Raw genomic sequence first — 20059 nt, forward strand, 5'->3', positions numbered from 1 at the left:
AGATTCACCTGTTAGATGCGTCAAGCGCAAGTGCTGTTCGTGCACTGGTCCGCGGGCCGCGCCGCTGCTGGTGAATGGTGTCTCGAAGACGAATCTGCGCACGTTGTGCACGCGTTCGAACGAGCTCTCCGCGCTGGAGCCCGTCGTGGTGACCCCCTCTGGGGCCGCACGTACCCATGTAACTTGGATGTAGGCCAGCTTACTGTCTAGTTCTTCGCGATTAACCTGAGTTAAAGCATTAGATTAGTTTAGGTTCACATAATCCTCTAGATCAGTGTTACGCAAACTATGGGTCGCGGCCCCTATGTGGGCCACCAAAAAATTGTTGAGGGCTGTTCGGCCCTTCAAACCGAAACACATTACTGCTCGACAAAAATAGATAGGGTGGTGGTATCTACCCGTGCACTAACACTAAGCACTAGCACTAACCAGTGGACTAACAAGACGTCCTACCACCAGTAATATTCGATGTACACGGTCAGTGCATAGCTGCTTCTACTTACGCCTGTCGGTTGTTCCTTTTATTGGATAGTATTACTATGGATATACTCTTCAGAAAAAAAAAATCAAAAATATTATCTTGTTCTACACTTTCGAGTGACCTTGTACCCGCAAACTAGTCAATATAATTTAAAATGTCGTAAAAACATGTATGGACCAGGCTTGACGATGAAGTAAAAAAAATTACACCATCAAATAATAAATTAGAATTCGTTTTGTTCTTTACAGTAAACGGTAAAACTACATATTCACATTTTCTTTCACACCTCTTCATTGTTCGTCTGTAGATTGTCTGGAAGAGATCGCTTTCAGCTGTAAAGCTGACCATCAAAATCTCTCCTGAATTTATTTGTGATATTTATAGCATTTAATGAAGTCTGGTCTACACTACTGTCCGCAATGCTACGCGTAATAACATCAGCTCGAATAGCACAACTTTTTTTATATTGCTTAGATAGGTGAACGAGCTCACAGCCCGCCTGGTGTTAAGTGGTTACTGGAGCCCATAGTAACGTAAATGCCGCCACCCACCTTGAGATATCAGTTTTAAGGTCTCAGCATAGTTACAAGGGCTTTCCCACGCTTCAAACAGAAACGCATTATTGCTTCTCGGCAGAAATAGGCAGGATGGTGGGACCTACCCGTGCGGACTCACAAGACGTCCTACCACCAGTAAAGAAGGCATAAAGAAGACAATACCGATAATAATATTCAAATTTAAACGATTAAAGGTAAATAGTGTTAATATGAATAATATGAATAGCTGATAATGTCATACAATAGAACGTTTAACGACACGGCCTTTACAAAGACTATGAATACATTAAAATTATACATTACATACATTATTCAGATAATGGTGTGTAGTGAATTATCTAAAAAAAACAAAAATGTAGGTCTACAAATTGAACTCTTTTTCAAGGCGGATGTAATATCTATCTACCTATCTATTTGTTATGAACGTATGACCTTATATTAATAGAGCATGGACATTTAAAAAAATTAACTAAATATATAGTAGTTATTGAGGAAAAAGACGAAAAGTTTAGGGTCGTCCACTGAAATTTTCATATATTTGATTTTAATCTGACACTACGAACTATTACTGGTAGTAGGACCTCTTGTGGGCACGCACGGGTAGGTACCACTACCCTGTCTATTTCTGACGTGAAGCAGTAATGCGTTTCGGTTTGAAGGGCGGGACAACCGTTGTACTGTACTGAGACCTTAGAGCTCATATCTCAAGGTGGATGGCAGCATTGATGTTATATGGGCTCTAGTATCCACTTAAAACTAGGTGGGCTGTGTGTCGTATTGCTTGATAATGGTTAATACAGAAATATAATAATGTATTAGTGCTATTATTATACATATAAATGTATTAGTAGTCACTTGTACTGTATAAATTACTCACGGGCGCCGAATCCATAATGATCTTAACGAAGCCGCAACCGAATTTTTGTTCGTAAAACGTTTGGAGGTTCTCAGAAATTTCGCTGAGCGACGTCAATTTAGGTTCCTTGTATATAAATTCGACGCCCTCTTCGTCTTCACCGAAATGCGCTTTCCCAAAGAACGCGACACGGTAAAACCTGCCGAGTAATCTTTTTCCTGAATTCGTGACTTCGATTACTTTAGCGTATGCTTTTGTTAAATGCTGGTAGCATGTTAAAAGCGCTTGATAGTCCTTTCTTTTCTCGTAGATCGGAATGACGAGACGATACAAAGGACCCAGGAGTTCGTAACGTTCCGCCTTGTCGGCACATTCTGCGCATATCAACAACTGATCCAGCAATGCTTGCTCGTTGTAATGCACGTCAGCCATTCCTGAAATAATAATACCTTTATTAAATGAGTGCTACTTCTTATTGTATTTTTTTAAAGGTACTTACTACATTGAGCTGTGAAACGGAAAACAAATAATATTTTAAAATTGTAGCAGCAATTATCTTTTACGTGAAATACCCTCTTCAATTCGTCCATGTTTTTTAATATTATATGTAGACTAGCTGTACCCGTCCGCTGCGCTGGGCATTTAAAATTAACATTATTATTTCTCACCCCCAAAAAGATTCTCATCATGAACGCCCCCGCAACTGGTGTAGGAAGTCTAGCACAACATATAAATATTAGCCTATCCATTAAGTACATGTATTTTCTACACGGATACCAAGTTTAAAGTCAATCGGATGCATAATTCAGTAGTTATGACGGAACATCCGTAAAAACCACTGTAGATTTATATATTAGTATAGATATAATGTTCCCGGACATTCGTACTATTAAGTTCTAGGTTCTATTAACTAAATTCATATTAATGTTTTCATTTGAAAATTAAATGACGTTAACACTTTGAAGATCGATCCCGCAGACCCTCTTTAACAGCCTATGCGGTGTATATCTATTTAAACAGAGCAGAAACTACACGAGTCGCAGTCGAAAACGGTCCGCGAACGCGCGTACCAATGTACCGCTGATAACAAAATTAGCTAAATCGACTCGGCTACATACGTATCAAGCATGAAACTATTCTCGACTGTATGGTTTCTGTTAGTAGTTAGTTGGTGCTCCGAAAGTACGCCCACGAGAAGGCTCGTCGAGCAGAATGTCGTGTCTGACAAGACTCTACAGGATACCGATTTGCTCTTAACGTTCGTGGTAAGTGTTAGGATGAGTTTTTCATCCTGCCACGCATTTGTAGCGTGACCGTGGTTCCAGGTTACGAATGATACATTCTTTGTATAGCATTACGATAAGAAATTCTGTTATAAATGCGATTTTATTTTTTGTCAGGTATTTCGTCATGGGGACCGTACACCGGATCAAGAAGAACTGGCGTTGTTTCCGTCATCTACACAGGGCAATAAGGACTTGTTCTACCCTTACGGGTTGAAGGCATTAACAAATGTAAGTCTTATGACTATTATTATTAAGCCTATCACGAAATCTAGTATTAAAATATTATGGAATTAAATTGTTTTTTCACGCAAAAACCATATAATTACATTTGATTCGTGTTAAAACGAAATGTTTAACAATAAATGTGTTTGTATTTAGATTATTTACAGATTTGCGCATCCAATAACTAACTGATTTTGTAAAATGTATGGTTCACTATTTGTCAAAAGTATAAACGCGATTAAAAGTAGAACAATCTATCCTAATATTAATATTATAATTATGAAAGTTTGGATGTTTGGATTTTTGTTACCCAATAGAGGGATGTTCCGCAAAAATTGGGGAATATATTTGCATGGAATTTCAAACAAAGATAGTTCATAATCTGAGCTAACACAGGATCCTTTTTATCACGATAAATGACATGAAACAGGCAACGTTAGGTATATTTACAATAATAAATAAATACCATAAACCATACCAATAAATACCATAAGGTGATCGCTAACAGATTTACAAATAAATTGATGTTTTATGACACAAGCAACTTTTTATCTTGGGAAATACGTTTTATTCATCTGAATTAGAACTTTAATGAGGGGGAAATTGCGTGGTACGTCTAGTATTTTGTATAAAAACAACAAATTTCTACATAGCTTTGATATTTTGCTCTTAGTTTTTTTTGTAAGCATGATGCTAAACGACCATTAGAGCCCTAATACTTGTTTGATGGGCAAAGAATTCGTGGCTCAGGGTAGCATACTCCATCTTATTATTGATAGCTGGACAAAATATTATAATGTAAGATCATTTGATGTAAGCGTCTCTGTTAATCAATAAAATTATCTAATTCTTTTTTATAATAATATAGGATATTTAAGAGATAAAAAAATGTAATAAATGTTATTTGAGCAGATGGGTAAACGTCGAGCCTGTTCAGTCGGGAAATATCTCAGAAAGAACTATGATGGATTCCTTTCAAGGTTATACCTACCAGACGAGATTGTTATCCGCACTACGGATTATGATCGCACTAAAATGACAGCTTTAACTGCGATGGCCGGATTGTACCCACCAGAGCCGGAGCAACGATGGAACCCCACATTAAACTGGCAACCCGTCCCATATAACACTCCACCGCGCGATGAAGATGACGTAAGGACCTTCACATAAGTAACTAGTTTTTTACTGGTGGTAGGACCTCTTCTGAGTCCGCATGGGTAGGTACACCCCGCCTATTTCTGCCGTGAAGCAGTAATGCGTTTCGATTTGAAGGGTGGGGTAGCCGTTGTAATTACAACTCTAGAACACCAATGAGACCTCTAGAACTTATATCTCAAGGTGGGTGGCGCATTTACGTTGTAGATGTCTATGGGCTCCACTAACTACTTAACACCAGATGGGCTGTTAAAGTTTATATAGCAAATCCCACTTACGCGAATTTAATTTAGCCATGAAATTAAATCAGAAGTACTCCGGCAATATTTGTGATGAGATAATTGAAAAACCTGTTCTACCACTTTTTTTACAATCAAGTTTTACAATCGTAAACTGAATAGTAGTATAACTTGTTGAATATAGGATAAAAAAATAAAAAAATATCTTATAATATGTTAGCAAAAATATTATCTAATCATATCAGTTTTGTAACGATGAACTTTGACAGATCAAGTTGCGTAAAAGGTTTCTTTTTCGATTTTCAGTTATTATATTACTACAACTGCCCTCGTTATATTGCACTAAAAGATGAAACAGCTAGTTTGCCGGAAATCCAAGATTTATTGGCGCCGTACAAAGACCTCTTTCAATATTTAGAACAGCACACGAAAACTAATATTACTACATCGGAAGATGTTTTTTATTTAGACAATCTATTTCAAACACTGGTTAGTATTTTAATTTATTTATTGAAGATAAAAGTAGTATTTTACTTCTAATGCACTATTCGATGTATTCCAGAGAAATGTCGGCGTAGAAACGCCAAAATGGGCACAGGAAGTGATGCCGCAAATAAAAGAAGTTACAAAAATCGAATATGCCATTCAGTATTATACTCCCGAATTGATAAGGCTATCAGCTGGTGAGATATACCTATCTTAAGTATATCTTATAATACACGTGCAGCTGATTTCAGAATTTGTCATGTTTTTTTAAGTTAGCTTTAAGACTACGATCTGTACTTGACATCTGTTCATAAACTCTTTAGCTATAAAGAGATAAGATCGTGTAATACAAGCAACCCTGAATATTTTATTGATTCTGTGGTTTCGTATTCATGAATGAGGTGGCGGGTACAGTTGTGCCTATTTCTGCCACGAAGCAACCTTGTGTTCTTATTTCTACGGTAAAATAGCTGTAATTCTAAAAGGATGAGATTGCAATTTTATATCTCAAAGTAGTTTAGGCAGCGCTATTCATGCTGATGCAAGGGCTAGATTGAAACCAATTTTTTGTTTTTAATTTTCTTATATATATTGTTGGTCGGAGCATATTTTTTATTGCTATTGTCGGCAGACGAGCGTACCGTCCACCTGATGGTAAGCAGTTGCTCTCATTTGCGGACTTCAACAATGCCAGTAACACAGTTTAGCTTCTGCCTACTGGCGAACTTTCCTCAAGCAAGACTGCATTTAAACATTAGACACAACGTTTGTGCAAAAGGCCAGAGTGAAGTGCCAGTATTGAAAACAGGCTTAACCTTATTTCAGGGGTTTTGTTAAACGAAATCTTAAATGCGACCGCTTCATATTTGTCCGGTGATACCGAGCAACATAAAGCACGTTTGTATTCGGCACACGAAAACAATGTAGCGGCAATAATGGCAGCCGCTAAAGTTTTCATACCTCATCAGCCTAATTACGGGTCTACGATAGCCATTGAATTCCGAAGGAATCGCACTTCCGGAAAATATGGTTTCGCGGTAAGTCTGGATTTCACGAAATCTACAATGTTTTTACTTCTTTCTAAAAAAACTTAATATACATTTTAGGTAGGAAAAAATGTAAGCCACTATGTAAGCCACAATATACCTCTTACTACTCTTATAATATTTCTGTCTTTTGTTTTGATTAGGCGTACATTGGAACAACGCCTTGTGAAATGGATATGAAAAATTCAGTGGTCATCTATTTAAATACTATTCACACACCTGTTTAATCCGGAATCTTTTCAGAATCCGATACTTCTATATTGTGAATAATACAAACGACTGTTCGATGACCTTCAATAAATGACAACCATACAACTACTTAGTGAAGTAATTTAAATTGACCGTGAAATTAAAACCATTAATCTATTGGTTTAAATATTGACTTTCATGTAAACTTGAACTTTGTTTTATTTTGTTTTAAGTTTAATAAATTTAGGAAAACGTTTGTTCTTGTGAAACCTCTGTCACAAATACAAAATCACATTCGTGACGAATTATCGTGAATAGGATTAATTTTGTACAATGTTATTTTCAGTAAATATTATGACGGTGTCTTGTGTGTTTGTTAAAGCTTATTATTATTGTGTGCTCAGGCGGTGTATGCACGCGATGCCGGCGGCCCGGGGAAGGTCCTCTCCGTAGACGGATGCGGCGGAGAAGCGTTTTGTGAATACGAAAAATTCGTCAATCTAGTCCAATCGTATAGAATTACATTAGAAGATTTTGAATACATCTGTCCGATATTAACTTAAGCTTGAATTGAATTTCAATTAATTTGTTTGTTAGTTTGTGTTTCATTGATGCGATTTAAAAATGTGTTGTTTAATAAAATGGCTGTGATTACGAAAGAAAGGTTTCTGGTGCGTTTTTATTTACCTGCTACATTTAGATATTCGTGTAAATGGCCGACATGTCGCGCAGAATCTGCGTGTACGTGCATAGTATCAATCTACAAAATAATTGTGGATTTCGATTTGGTCTTAGCTCTGTGACATGTCGTTCATCAAATGAGGTCCTTAATTATAGAAAACAGCTTGGCTGTGTCTATGGTAAAGTTGAAGTTCTTATAGTTGAAATCGACTTTTTATACATATCATAGTTTTACTCAGGATTTCGTCTTCATACGACGACAATAACAGTAAAAAGTAAAAAAAATATGATAAATAGCAATGCCAACGAATAATTGAATGAATTCGTACTATCTTACAAGAAAAACACATTTTATTAAAAAGAAACAGTTTGTAATTAATTAAATAAATGGGTTTTAGGCATAAAAACAAAGATAATACTTTTGGCACGGCAAACTGTTGCGGACTAATTAAATAAATAAATTGGTTTAATAGTTAATTATACAAAATTTGAACGAAAATGCAAAAACCAACCGCTACAAATTAAAATTAAAACATCGTGAATATAGATGAAGTCTATTAAATATGCGTTACAAAGGATAATTCAAAAACTACTGGTCAGAACTTGATAAACTTTAAATGGCATTACACGAAAAGAAAGAAAAAAAGAAACGAGAAAGTTGTTAGAGGCCACGACCAGAAGCAACTGTGATATTAAACAGAAACATCAAAATCGGTACACTTAAAAACTTCTGGAGTAACACATAAAAGATACAATATTATAGAATTGTGAACCTCCTTTTATAATATGTTAAAAATGGTAATTGTACTCTTGGCATAAACTAGAACTACTCAGGAAGAAGTAAAATAAATATCAAAAGAAGAAACAGAAAAGGTCCCTTTAGATTGGACGTTGAAATTTATATAAGCCCAAGGAGGTTTAACGTCTTAATGTGGTATAAGGGGAAGAAGACCCTTGGCAAAGGAAAGTACAGGATTGAAGAATACGGAGACATCTCGTTACAAGCTCACGTTTCATTTTAGACCTCACTCGGCAGATTACTTATTATAATCGGATATTTAATTCCTAATGCGTCGTATTGTAAACTAAGAGCAAATTTTAAAAGTACATTCTTATTCTTTCAGACTGTATGTACTACAGACGTGGCAGTGACCTGCAATAACCATTCAATCCTAAAATCTTTTATTATTTACTGTAGTTTGCTTTGAATTAATAAAATAAAGTAAAGCTACCACGATAATGACAAGGTCGTTTTACGTTGTGAAAATAATGTGAAACATCTTGGTATTGTTGATGCAGTAATTACTGGTAGATTAGATATAATTAAACGATGATAGTAGCCTACTGTGTCTAGCACAACGTCTGTTTCTTTTGTGATTTATTTTAAATGTATGTGGATATCAGACAACGTGTACCATTATTATACTTCATGATTTAGTTTGTTTTTTCCCAGTGATAGTTTGAATTATGGTAACCTTAATAACCATTTGCACAAAGTAAGTAAATTCACTTTACTTTTAAAGTTTTAATCCGAATTCGATATTTTTTGTGATGCGAGATTGTATTTAGAAAACGTAAAGGCTAATTGTAATTCTAAAATGGTATTGTATTATTAATTCGCAGATTTAAATGAGGATGTGTGTGTGTGAGCAGGGCAGTCGGAAAACAGGTTTGGTTCAAACGGACTTGCGCGATTTATTAATTCACACTGTCAGACAAATCAAAACACCCTAGCGATTACCAATGATACAATGTATTTCAGTGCTATTTATAGCTAATATTTACAATTGCTATAAAGATTATTATTTCTATGTAATATACGAAATTTTCAATGATTATTAATAAACAAATTTGAAATCAAAATTAAAAAAAAATTCTAAGGCTGCTGTGGTATCCTTACAAATAACATGTTCGGATGTCATGTGTAGATAAGTACTGTGGTATAATCGATTGGGCAAAGTCAATCATCATAGGTCGCAGCGACCGTGAATCTCCCGTGCGTTATTCAGTGGGACCCCGCCTCCCGAGCAGTGCGCTTCCCATCTGTCCACACGCAATATTACCATACATACGAACAAATTTGTATCGAGTGCATCTTCTCTACAAGTGTTCAATGATAGAATTTTGACAAGATCAAAATATGAACCACATTAATTATTAAGAAGCAGACACAATTGGAATACAATGTAGAGGTGCCGACTCGGCGTAGAAAAATGTGAGTGACAAATAGAACGACATGTGATCGAAGAAAATTTAAGTCGCGGATTGGTAATTTGTTCCGGAATTCTCTACCGTAACACTATTTATTTACATCACCATGACTCAAACATTAGTCGAAGCTATAATAAAAAGCAGTATTTCTTTTGAAAGTTATTAGGATATAAGTAGTGCAATGTATTTATGGAGGAGGTTATTCGCTTAGTAAGGTCAAGGTGCGTAATTTTAGTAAGTGCGTTTGTGCAGGAAAGAGGGCGGTCGCGAGGAGGAGCCGACCAACGCGCCGGAAGCTACACCGGCACCGGGTATGCGCACCGAACACACTTGCTGTTGCCTCGGCGTGTTGGTGGGCATCTCGCTCATAGCCGGTACACACACACACACACACACGATTTCTTGTTTATATATATTACTAGCTGACCCGACAAACTTAGTAGTGCCTTAATCGATAAATAAAAGACCTAAGCTTTTATATAAAAATAAACTTAAAACAAACAAAAGGAATCCGTCCGACGAGGGACATATCTAAAGAAAAACAAAGTTGTTATTTTTGTTTAATTCCGAGCATTTTCATATTTATCTACCTTTTAAACCTTCTCTGGACTTCCACAAATAATTCAAGACCAAAATTAGCCAAATCGGTCCAGCCGTTCTCGAGTTTTAGCGAGACTAACGTACAGCAATTCATTTTTATATATATAGATAGATATATAGATTATTTATTGCTTATATAGGTGGAAGAGCACACGGCCTGGTGTTAAATGGTTGCCAGAGCCCATAGACATCTACAACGTAAATGCCGCCATCCACATTGAGATAAGAACTGTAACAACATAAACGTCTCCACCCACCTTGAGACGTGAGTTCTAAGGTCTCAGTTTTAACAGTACAACGGCTGCCCCACCCTTCAAACCGAAACGCATTACTGCTTCACGGCAGAAACAGGCAGGGCGGTGGTACCTACCCGTGCGGACTCACAAGAGGTCCTACCACCAGTAAATTGATATTAAGATAAAGTGAAGATTATGATACATGCTTTTTCCTATTCCTCATTTAGTTTAATTATTGGTTAAAGTAAGTATTTCATTAGAAAAATTGGTACCCGCCTGCGGCATTCGAACACCGTTGCATCGCTCGAAACGAATGCATCGGGCGTCTTATCCTTTAGGCCACGATGACTTTCAAATAGAAACTTTTACGTTTCGTAGCTATTTAGAAAATAAAAAAATAAACTTTTTTTTTTATATATTTTCAATTTGGATACAACATATGCTGCTTTAAGACTGCAGTGAGTTGAAATAGTAAATTTAAAAATGCCTCATTTTTTTGAGTTTATTGTATTTCTCTTATAGCCCTCGTAGCAGTAATACTGATGAAGGATACTACGGTAGAAGTCACAATACTTCGACAGGTACATGTGGTACGTAAATTTGTATGGAGTAACGAAAATTCTATGGGTAATAACAGCATGTTAGATGCTCTTTCAGTGATAATATTATAATTTGATTTTTAATCAGAATATTTATATGTATTATATTATATTAACTAGCGTCACGTATCCCGAATTCCTATCACTCGGGTTGTAAGCTTTTTTTGTAATTGCATGGATTTCAGGGTTGATAAGTAGAATAGATAATCAATACAAGGATTAGAAACTCAAATTTTATGGTGGGCGATTGCATCAATTTCATCGACAATGTCTATGTGGCTCCCAAGCCGGTTAACGGAAGGTTGAAGGACAATGGACGTTGATCTTGTCTGACCACCTATGCTAATATTATAAAACTGACAACTCTTCTAGTTAATGAAGATTTAATAATATGTTTACCTTAAGATTTTTTAATATCTTTTTTATTTCGGATTCATGAAGTAAGTTATATTTACGGAAAACCAATAAAGAAGGTAATTTTTTGCTTTTGCGATAAAAATCATCAACATATTTGGTTTTTTTTTCAGTTGATGTCTCATGGCGAGAGGACTCCAAGTGAACGCGAACTCGAAATGTTAGGAACAAGTCCCCCAGAGCATGTGTTTTCACCTTACGGCGCTGGTGCTATGACAAATGTGAGTTGTATTTTTAATTATATACATATTTTTCAAATGTTACTTAAACATAATTTTGATGTACTGGCAATAGTCACTTATTGGTAATGTACAAAACAATGCCTTTTTTTTTAATAAATTAAAACTCATTGGTACTTATTTACTTAAATAGATAGGATAGTTTCGCTAGCGACAAGTATTATTAACTGTTCGCTCTCTATAGCCAAACTCATCAAAGAAGCTATTGATATTTCAGAATCTTTAAACTTCAACTTTGGTGATGTCTTCAGATTATCTGTGATTCAAAACATATTAGGTTCAGTCCAAAATATAATAATAGATTCTCAAGTCTTTGGATATCTACGTGCACAACCTTTTTCAAATCACAATAAAACTATTCAGCCGAAATTCAATGAACAATTGTAATTTTAAAATGACATGATAGTATGTATTAAATTTTCGAACAAATGTGTGCGCATAAATTTCGTGGGAACCGCGGAATACCTAATTTATCACAAAGGCGTGTTTTGTCGTAGTTCCTCCATTCATTAAATTATGCGACCGTGGGTCGTAACGAATGGATTACCTCGATGCGGGCCGCGCAGACGTCATGACTTTACTCTCTCGGCGATTGAAAATTTTGCATATAGAGATTACTTTATATGCGCCGGCGCTCCTCTCCGTCCACTAACAATACAATACTATTGAAAGTAATAATAGAGTGATTGTTGCGTTAGCCCAGAGAAAAACGTTCGTATTAAATATAATAATATGTATATTATTATCGCGTTTTGTGTTTCGCTACATTTGCACGTAAAGTTTTTTAGAGGTATTAACAAAAAAAAAATCAATTAAGTGAACAACAGAAACAAAGAAACTTGTCTTGATTCGATTACGTTAATTAAATTAAAAGTTAACAAACATCTTAACACGTTTTATGATACAAGATTTTTTAGCGTCATTATGCAATATCGAATTTGCGGAACTAGCGCCAAGGGTTCTGCTAATTTGGAAGGAAGGCAGAAGATAAATGACTTTATAACGAAGAGCTCACTTCCCGGTACGCGGGAGGGAGTCTCTATTCCCGAAGGTCGCGGGCGGGAACGATGTGTTCCTCAAGAAGCGTAGATTGCCGCTCGCTCGCTAATAATGATTTATTACTTGACACATGTCACCGAGGATTAACAGTAACGCATTCAGATGATGAAAATAATTTAATTTAACTCTATAAATTGATGGTTTGCTTTATTTTCAAACGAAACAAAGATATACGATGTAAAGATTCATTTTATGTAATAATTTTATTTTCGTGGACAGGAAGGAAAAATGTTGACTTTCGAAATGGGCGCATTACTTAGAAAGAGATATAACGATTTCTTAGGACCACTTTACGACGCAGGTATTATTTTTCTCAATTAACTTGCACTAGATATTGATAGTTTAAACTTATTAGATTTGTTTCGTATTGTTTTTTTTTTGTATGCTTCAGAAAGCAGCATCGTTATAGCCTCAGATACAAATTTAAGTAAGATGACAGCTCTGCTGATATCGGCTGGATTGTGGCCGCCGCCGGAAGAGCAGCTCTGGAATGACACAATCGTGTGGCAGCCGGTACCTTACAAATATCCGCCACAAAGCAATGATTTTGTGAGTCTATACTATAATAATATATAAATCTACAGTGGATTTTACGGATGTTCCGTTATAACTACTGAACCATGCATCCGATTGACTTGAAACTTGGTATCCATGTAGTAAATACACTTGTACTTAATGGATAGGTTAATATTTATATGCGTGTTGGACCCCTACACCAGTTGCGGGGGCGTTAATGATGAGAATCTTTGTGGGGGTGAGAAATAATAATGTTAATTTTAAATGCCTAGCGAAGCGGACGGGTACAGCTAGTCTCTTATACTTCGATAACGAGATTAGGCATAAATATATATTTTTAATCAAGGTTTCGTTTCACAGCTTCTGTACGAAAAAAATTGTCCACGTTATAAACAAGAAAAAGGAAGAATATTGAATGCGTTCGTCGATGAAGGCCTGCTGGTGCCGTATCGGGATCTGTTTCATAAAATTGCGCAAATGACGAACACGAATTTTAGCACACCACAAGAGGCTTATTTCTTAAACAACTTATTTCTTATACAGGTCGGTGAGCGAATTAGTTGCAACGAATGTACTGGTTTATTTTAAAACGAAAGTTGTTTTCTTGAACATGAATTTTGAAATGAATTTCTTTACTTTAGGACGATATCAAAGTGGCAAATCCGAAATGGGCAAAACACGTTAAAAGGAAATTGATGGACATCGCCCGTCTTGAATACTCAATGATGTTTCACAACAATCTTTTAAGGAAATTGAGTGGCGGTATGTTTTTTTTATTACATTTTTTTTTTCAAGGGAAAATATGATGTTTAGTTGAAAACGATGGATTGAAACGTGGCTTTAGAGATTATCAACGCAAAAATACACAATAAACGTTTTAGGGGCTCGCACCGACCACAGAAACCATTTATATAAAAATGTTTGTTTAACTTGATATTTAAAAGGCGAATGATAAAAATAAGGATATTCATTTCATTGCGTACTTGCGTAATTATTATCATTAAAATGTCACGCTTGTACATAATTGGTGTTTCGTGAAACCGGCATGAAACGTAAATGTAATTAGTTAATTACCATACATCTATTATTTATCATGAATCTACATTTTTATTATAAATCGTAGGGGCTTTACTGCATCAAATAATAAAAGAAGCCGTTTCGAACGCATTGGGAGCGTCGCGGTTACGCATGATCGTACGCACGGGCACGCCCGTATCCGTGGCAGCCGTGCTGGCGGCGTGCGTGGCGCCGCCGCCGCGTCTCCCCGACCCCGGGGCCGCGTTACTCTTCGAACTACACGAACGACAACCGAATAAAGGAAAAAACGAACCATCACTCAACGACGAGCAACGTTTCGGATTTAAGGTATGAGGTACCTACCTACTTAGTCTGGCCATAAATACTGTTACAATTAAAAATAAACAAAATATTACATTTGAATTTGGAATCTGTCATTTTTATATGATTGCTCATTGAGTTTTCTCATTTTGGCGCCAATACATTGTACAATATTTTGTGATCCAAAAGATCTGGCCGTCCACGTAGTGTTCGTACGAAAAAGGTGGTCAAAGCAGTAAGGGAAACAATCCGTACGATTGGCAGTGAAAAATTTTCCCATGGAAAGAGTACGTGCTTCTATTGATAACTGGCCTCAACGTTTAAAGGACTGTATTGCAGCCAATGGAGACCGTTTCGAATAAGCTTTTTATACTTTAAATTGTTTTATATTTATGTATTAAACTAACACACTGTAAAAGTAATACATGTTATTTGTAATAGAATTTTTTTTTCCTTTGTCTCAGTATTTATGGCAAGACTAGGTATACTTTATATTTATTGTCAAACTTTTGTTATTGCTTAAAGTTTGTGGTCAAATTGAGAATACGTTAATATTGTTTATATTTAATATTATTTATCCACAGTGTAGTCTTGGCGAAATTTGTTAATAAAGAAGTAGAATGGTCTTTGACAATAGAATCTTAATAATATTCAAACTTATAATTTCAATTAATTAGAGTCGAATTTCAACTACTGGGGGCACCAAGTTTGTATTAAAAACAAATAAGAACTTCTAGTCAGGCAAGTGTTTCGCTAATTTGAATTGATGTGATATTACAATTCAGTGAATAGGATTTATTGCCGGCTATACGAGTCCTAAAGTGCATTTACTAAGGTATGAAAGAAAGCGCTATAGAAGTGAATTCTAAAACGTTTTTATAAGCCTAACCTGTACCTATCAATCTACAACTCTAATTTGCACAAGTACCAATGTTCAAAAACAATATCACTATTTTATTATTTTTGTGTAATAATCTGAACTGAAAAAGATAAAAAAGACATTATTCGAATTTTATTTTATTTGCTCTCTATTATATAAAAACGTGATTTTTTAGTTTGTAAACTTATATTTATTGTTAAGCTTTATTGCCGTATTTTATTTTGAACATAAAATTTTAATAGCTTACAAATATATCGTGAGCACTCGAGCAATAATGAACAATTTGGAAGTCAAATACATTATTTTCAATTAAAAAAAAAATGTTTTGGAATCGAACCTCATTATATTATCGTACGATAACGAAGGATGCGCGGTGTGTAATCTCATAAGACACGCACCTTTCAAAACGGGTTTTCGAGTCTTTGGCGTCATTACATAATATAATTATCTGTTTTATACAAATTAAATAGTACTTTTATGTATGAATAAACTAGTTATGCTTTAGAGAAACCCTTTTTTGTCTATACTAGGGGTAATTTCCAAAGCTGCTACGAGAATAAACTACTATTATAGTCCAAAATAGGCGGACACCAAAAAATATTTTTGCTAATTGTGGCAGGTAGCCATCATACAACGCAAGATAATTGACAGATGCCTGAATCTCGCTTACGACATTTTCAAGATAAAACGCATATATACAAGTTCCGAACAACAACATTCGGACCGTCGGTCTACCGAGCAAATATCGCCCGCTCGGTGGAAGATCTTTCCTTTCGTCGTTAAAGCCTCCCAAAATAAGCTAAGCATTCGTAATGCCCGTCTTAATTTCCGTGAACTTTAATAGAATTTATGTTAAAAATCGTTTTCTTCTAGTGTATAAGTTCTCTTTCCTTTTCATTATTAGATATATTTTGTTTGTTAAGCGCTTACGTTATGACGTATGAGGATAACGCGATCACTATTTCATTCTTAAACTACACTATTTCCTTGAACATACTTGTTTTAAAAAATTACCTATATCTAATTTTACGATTCCAGGAAAATCCGTAAGCCGCTAAAAATTGATTACAATTTTTTTAATTAGCTGAATACCATCATTTGTTGAATAAAAACTACTCGAATACGAATTTCACGAAATTACATGATTACGCGCTCGACTTAACCATCTAATTATTGAGATGACTGGAATTATTTTGTGATAATATATTTTTTGCAGATCTATTACTGGGACGATGATTCGGCTGAACCTCGTCTCATGGAAGTACCCAATTGCAATTCTTTCTGCACGATTGAACAATTCAAAGAGTTAACGAAATACATAATTGCCCATAATTATGAAGAAGACTGTAAGCTCGTTGCGGAACAAACCAATTGAGTTACGTTGTAAAGCATTCGATTTAGTGACACCTTAGAGACATTCTCACAACACGTATCCATTAAAATCAACGTGAAACTTTAAATTTATCTTTATTAGCGCAAAAAATTAATGTGTGTTAAAATTTTATGTGTGTAGATACGTAAGTAATCAAATTATTTATGTACAGTTTGTCGTCATTAGTGTTAGTAATGTTTGATAAATATGGTTTTACGAAAATGCTTGCTTACCTTAAAATATTTTTTTTGAATTATTTAGCTAAATTATAGTTTATTCCAATTTTATTATTGGTTGTTAGCTTTATTTTTTTAACTACCTTAGTTCGAACAACACTGTAACTGTTCTAAATTAGACTGGCCGTGGACGCTTTTATGTTATTATAAACCTTATTTTAACACAATTAAAATTAGTATTCGTGTACAAATGTTTTATTTACCTTCGTCTATCTTGAGGCCGGTCTCTTCGCGTGGAATATTCTTGGAAATGTCTTCGAAGACATCGGCCCCCCACTGTATGGCGCCGCGCAGCTTCAAGTACTCGGCGATGAGGGCCGCTATGTGCAATTGACAGCACATGGCCTGAAAACAATAACATGTTGAATATTTTGTTTGCGAATTGTTTAAATATAAATTTTGTAATCACTACATAGTATAAAACAAAGTCGCTTTCGCTGTCCCTATATCTGTCTGTCCCTATGTATGCTTAAATCTTTAAAACAACACAACGGATTTTGCTGCGGTTTTTTTTAATACATAGAGTGATTGAAGAGGAAGGTTTATATGTATAATAAAATCCATTAAATAGTGGAGAAATCAATAATAAATTACAGTTTCCGAAGCGAAGCGAGGGCGGGTCGCTAGTTTAATATAAATTTCATTGCACCTACGACTATTTACTCTGCACTACCTTTGGTTGACTGGTAGAGAATGCCTTAGGCATTATGTCCGCCAATGTAAATTTAACATGAAGTGTAATAAATAAATAAATAAATAAATCATTTGAAATTGCTATAATTTTTTTTAGAATAGTATCAAATGTATCGGTTGAAAATGCATACATTATTCTTAGATTCATACTATAGATTAGAATGTTTTAATTAATCTTCAAGGTGATTTAAGGATTATTTATGTCGAAAATTATAATGTTTAAGAAAAACACTATGCTAGTTTTTTTTAGTAGTAAACTAGTAGTAACTTGTAAAGTTTTTTTGGACGGGCAAACGAGCTCACGCAAATGCTGCTATTTTGAGACATGAGGTCTAAGTCTCAATCATATATTATAGCGGATGTCCCTGCCTTCAAACCGATAAGCAATAGTGTTTCGCGGCAAAACTAAGCAGGGTGATGGCACCTACCCGTGCAAGTGTAGTCGTCGTGGCCTAAAGGATAAGATGTCCGGTGCATTCGTGTTGAGTGATGCACCAGTGTTCGAATCTCAGGCGGCTACCAACTTTTATAATGAAATACGTACTTAAAAATGTTCACGATTGACTTCCACGATGAAGGAATAACATCTTGTAATAAAAATCAAACCCGCAAAATTATTATATAATTTGCGTAATTACTGGTGGTAGGACCTCTTGTTAGTTCGCGCGGGTAGGCACCACCACCCTGCCTATTTCTGCCGTGAAGCAGTGATGCGTTTCGGTTTGAAGGGTGGGGCAGCCGTTGTAACTATATGTGAGACCTTAGAACTTATATCTCAAGGTCGGTGGCGCATCTACGTTATAGATGTCTATGGGCTCCAGTAACCACTTAACACTAGGTGGGCTGTGAGCTCGTCCACCCATCTAAGCAATAAAAAAATAAAAAGCATTAGTATATATAAAATAAATTATGTAAATTCGAAACACTATGACAATAAATCTAGTTTTATATTTGTTACAAAATCATGTATTTAGGACGTAATTATGCAAAATTCGACATATACTGTGAAACAGACTTGATTTCACAGTATTCGCATATTCGTTTATTTATATAATATTATCGTTACCTCATCGTGGTCTCCTTGTCGCGCGTTGTGCTCCGCGAGCGTCGCGAGCCAGGCGTGGCGCAGGCGCGGCGTGGCGCGGCACGACGCCGCCAGAGCGTGCTGTAGCTCCGCGAGGTGGACGCTACCTGCACCTAAGTCCGAAATATATTTTTTAAATCAGCCAATCATGTAATCAATTCAATTCAATTTGTTATTCAATAATAATAATAATAATAATAAAATCATTTATTGCCTTTCACACAGATCCAGATTAATACATTTAGATAAGATTTTTTTTTAAAAGGATTTGATGACTTGGTAACTAAGACCTTTATTTAGGTCAAGTCTTATTTTAAATTTAATGTAAACTTTTATAAATGAAAAATGATACTATGAAATGATATGAAGTTGATTAACATGGCATGAAATGTAATGAAAATGAAATAAAATGTAATGAGATGAGATGATATGGGATAAAATATAATCTCAGTAAAATGGTGGTTATTTACTGAGATTTTTTCAGTGGACTTTTTGGAGGATCCCGAGAAGTTACGTCTAGCGGTTTTGTTTTATTTTTCCACATTTGTGCACTTTCACAGATTAAGCAGTTAATAAACCACCGTTATTACACATTTTAACCTGAAGAAACACTAAATAGACAAAATAAAACAAATCACACAACTTCACTACTCGCGTTCCCGCCAAAGAGTCCTCATTTAAGAAAAGAAAAGTAAAAAGGCAAAAGGAGGTGGCTCAGCTAATGCTGTTCAAAGTAGATTATATATATTATGATATACTAGCGACCCGCCCTCGCTTCGCTTCGGAAACATTAAAACACACATGAAACCAAAAAAAAATAATAAAAAAAAAATTAAAAAAAGTAGCCTATGTTCATCAGGGACAATGTTGGCTTCTAATGGAAAAAGAATTTTTCAAATCGGTCCAGTAGTTTCGGAGCCTATTCGAAACAAACAAACAAACAAATCTTTCCTCTTTATAATATTAGTATAGATTAGTATAGATGAACAGCGCTGATTTTGTGTGACCCCCATTCCCCTTTGGTTTATTGCGCGAGTCAATGTGTACTGACTTAAAAAGTGGTATAAAATATATACAAAAATTATATTTAATTATAATATGTTTTATTCGTATGAATATTTTAAAACTAATTATAAATCCTGTATTTTGATCTGAGAAATACATGCGTATAAGAGACCCACCTGAGAGTCCCGAGAGACCGGAGCCCCCCACTCCGGCGAGGCGAGCCCGCGCGCCCACCACTGTACGGACGCGCCGCATCAGCTCCGCCACTTCGCTCGACAATCCTGTTACAAAAGCAAATAACATCATATTTAGTACTTTCTAAGTAATGTGCGACGAGTCTTAAACCTAATATATCTATATATATACTAATATATAAATC

The 20059-nt window shown here is 35.5% G+C and overlaps 3 protein-coding genes across 5 annotated transcripts in view; 2 read left to right on the plus strand and 1 right to left on the minus strand.

Annotated features, from left to right (window-relative positions):
* Positions 1 to 20059, minus strand: part of Ziz (dedicator of cytokinesis protein Ziz) — a 51043-nt gene that overhangs the window by 7272 nt on the left and 23712 nt on the right. The window contains exons 26-30 of the mRNA XM_028173386.2: positions 19857 to 19961; positions 18658 to 18788; positions 17102 to 17243; positions 1916 to 2328; positions 9 to 225 (exon numbers count right to left, since the gene is read on the minus strand). Coding sequence (XP_028029187.2) covers positions 9 to 225; positions 1916 to 2328; positions 17102 to 17243; positions 18658 to 18788; positions 19857 to 19961 — 1008 coding nt within the window. The remainder of the gene's footprint in view (positions 1 to 8; positions 226 to 1915; positions 2329 to 17101; positions 17244 to 18657; positions 18789 to 19856; positions 19962 to 20059) is intronic.
* On the plus strand, positions 2918 to 7184 carry LOC114242283 (prostatic acid phosphatase). The gene is made up of 7 exons (XM_028173389.2): positions 2918 to 3159; positions 3295 to 3408; positions 4315 to 4554; positions 5103 to 5285; positions 5359 to 5479; positions 6108 to 6319; positions 6922 to 7184. The coding sequence occupies exons 1-7, from the start codon at positions 3022 to 3024 to the stop codon at positions 7078 to 7080; spliced, it is 1167 nt and encodes a 388-aa protein (XP_028029190.2). The 5' UTR covers positions 2918 to 3021; the 3' UTR covers positions 7081 to 7184.
* LOC114242282 (venom acid phosphatase Acph-1) lies at positions 8541 to 17089 on the plus strand. 3 transcript variants are annotated; one of them, XM_028173387.2, is made up of 10 exons: positions 8541 to 8694; positions 9662 to 9783; positions 10768 to 10835; positions 11372 to 11479; positions 12776 to 12857; positions 12948 to 13105; positions 13433 to 13615; positions 13714 to 13834; positions 14196 to 14437; positions 16507 to 17089. In XM_028173387.2, exons 1-10 carry the CDS (start codon positions 8666 to 8668, stop codon positions 16663 to 16665), a joined length of 1272 nt encoding a protein of 423 aa, XP_028029188.2. In that variant the 5' UTR covers positions 8541 to 8665; the 3' UTR covers positions 16666 to 17089. The 3 variants fall into 3 exon arrangements, with proteins under 3 accessions (XP_028029188.2, XP_028029189.2, XP_089596350.1); XM_028173388.2 differs by lacking the exon at positions 8541 to 8694 and adding an exon at positions 9188 to 9413; XM_089740224.1 differs by lacking the exon at positions 8541 to 8694 and adding an exon at positions 9448 to 9466.

The sequence above is a fragment of the Bombyx mandarina genome, chromosome 04 (assembly GCF_030267445.1).
Source record: "Bombyx mandarina strain Sakado chromosome 04, ASM3026744v2".
Taxonomy (NCBI): domain Eukaryota; kingdom Metazoa; phylum Arthropoda; class Insecta; order Lepidoptera; family Bombycidae; genus Bombyx; species Bombyx mandarina.

Excerpts from the sequence above, each read along its gene's own strand:
- LOC114242283 (XM_028173389.2), top strand. The coding sequence starts at position 3,022 with ATGAAACTATTCTCGACTGTATGGTTTCTGTTAGTAGTTAGTTGGTGC. Across the intron at positions 5,286-5,358 it reads ACAATCTATTTCAAACACTG|AGAAATGTCGGCGTAGAAAC; the intron begins GTTAGTATTTTA and ends GATGTATTCCAG. Across the intron at positions 5,480-6,107 it reads ATTGATAAGGCTATCAGCTG|GGGTTTTGTTAAACGAAATC; the intron begins GTGAGATATACC and ends ACCTTATTTCAG.
- LOC114242282 (XM_028173387.2), top strand. The coding sequence starts at position 8,666 with ATGGTAACCTTAATAACCATTTGCACAAA. Across the intron at positions 11,480-12,775 it reads GCGCTGGTGCTATGACAAAT|GAAGGAAAAATGTTGACTTT; the intron begins GTGAGTTGTATT and ends TTTCGTGGACAG. Across the intron at positions 14,438-16,506 it reads AGCAACGTTTCGGATTTAAG|ATCTATTACTGGGACGATGA; the intron begins GTATGAGGTACC and ends TATTTTTTGCAG.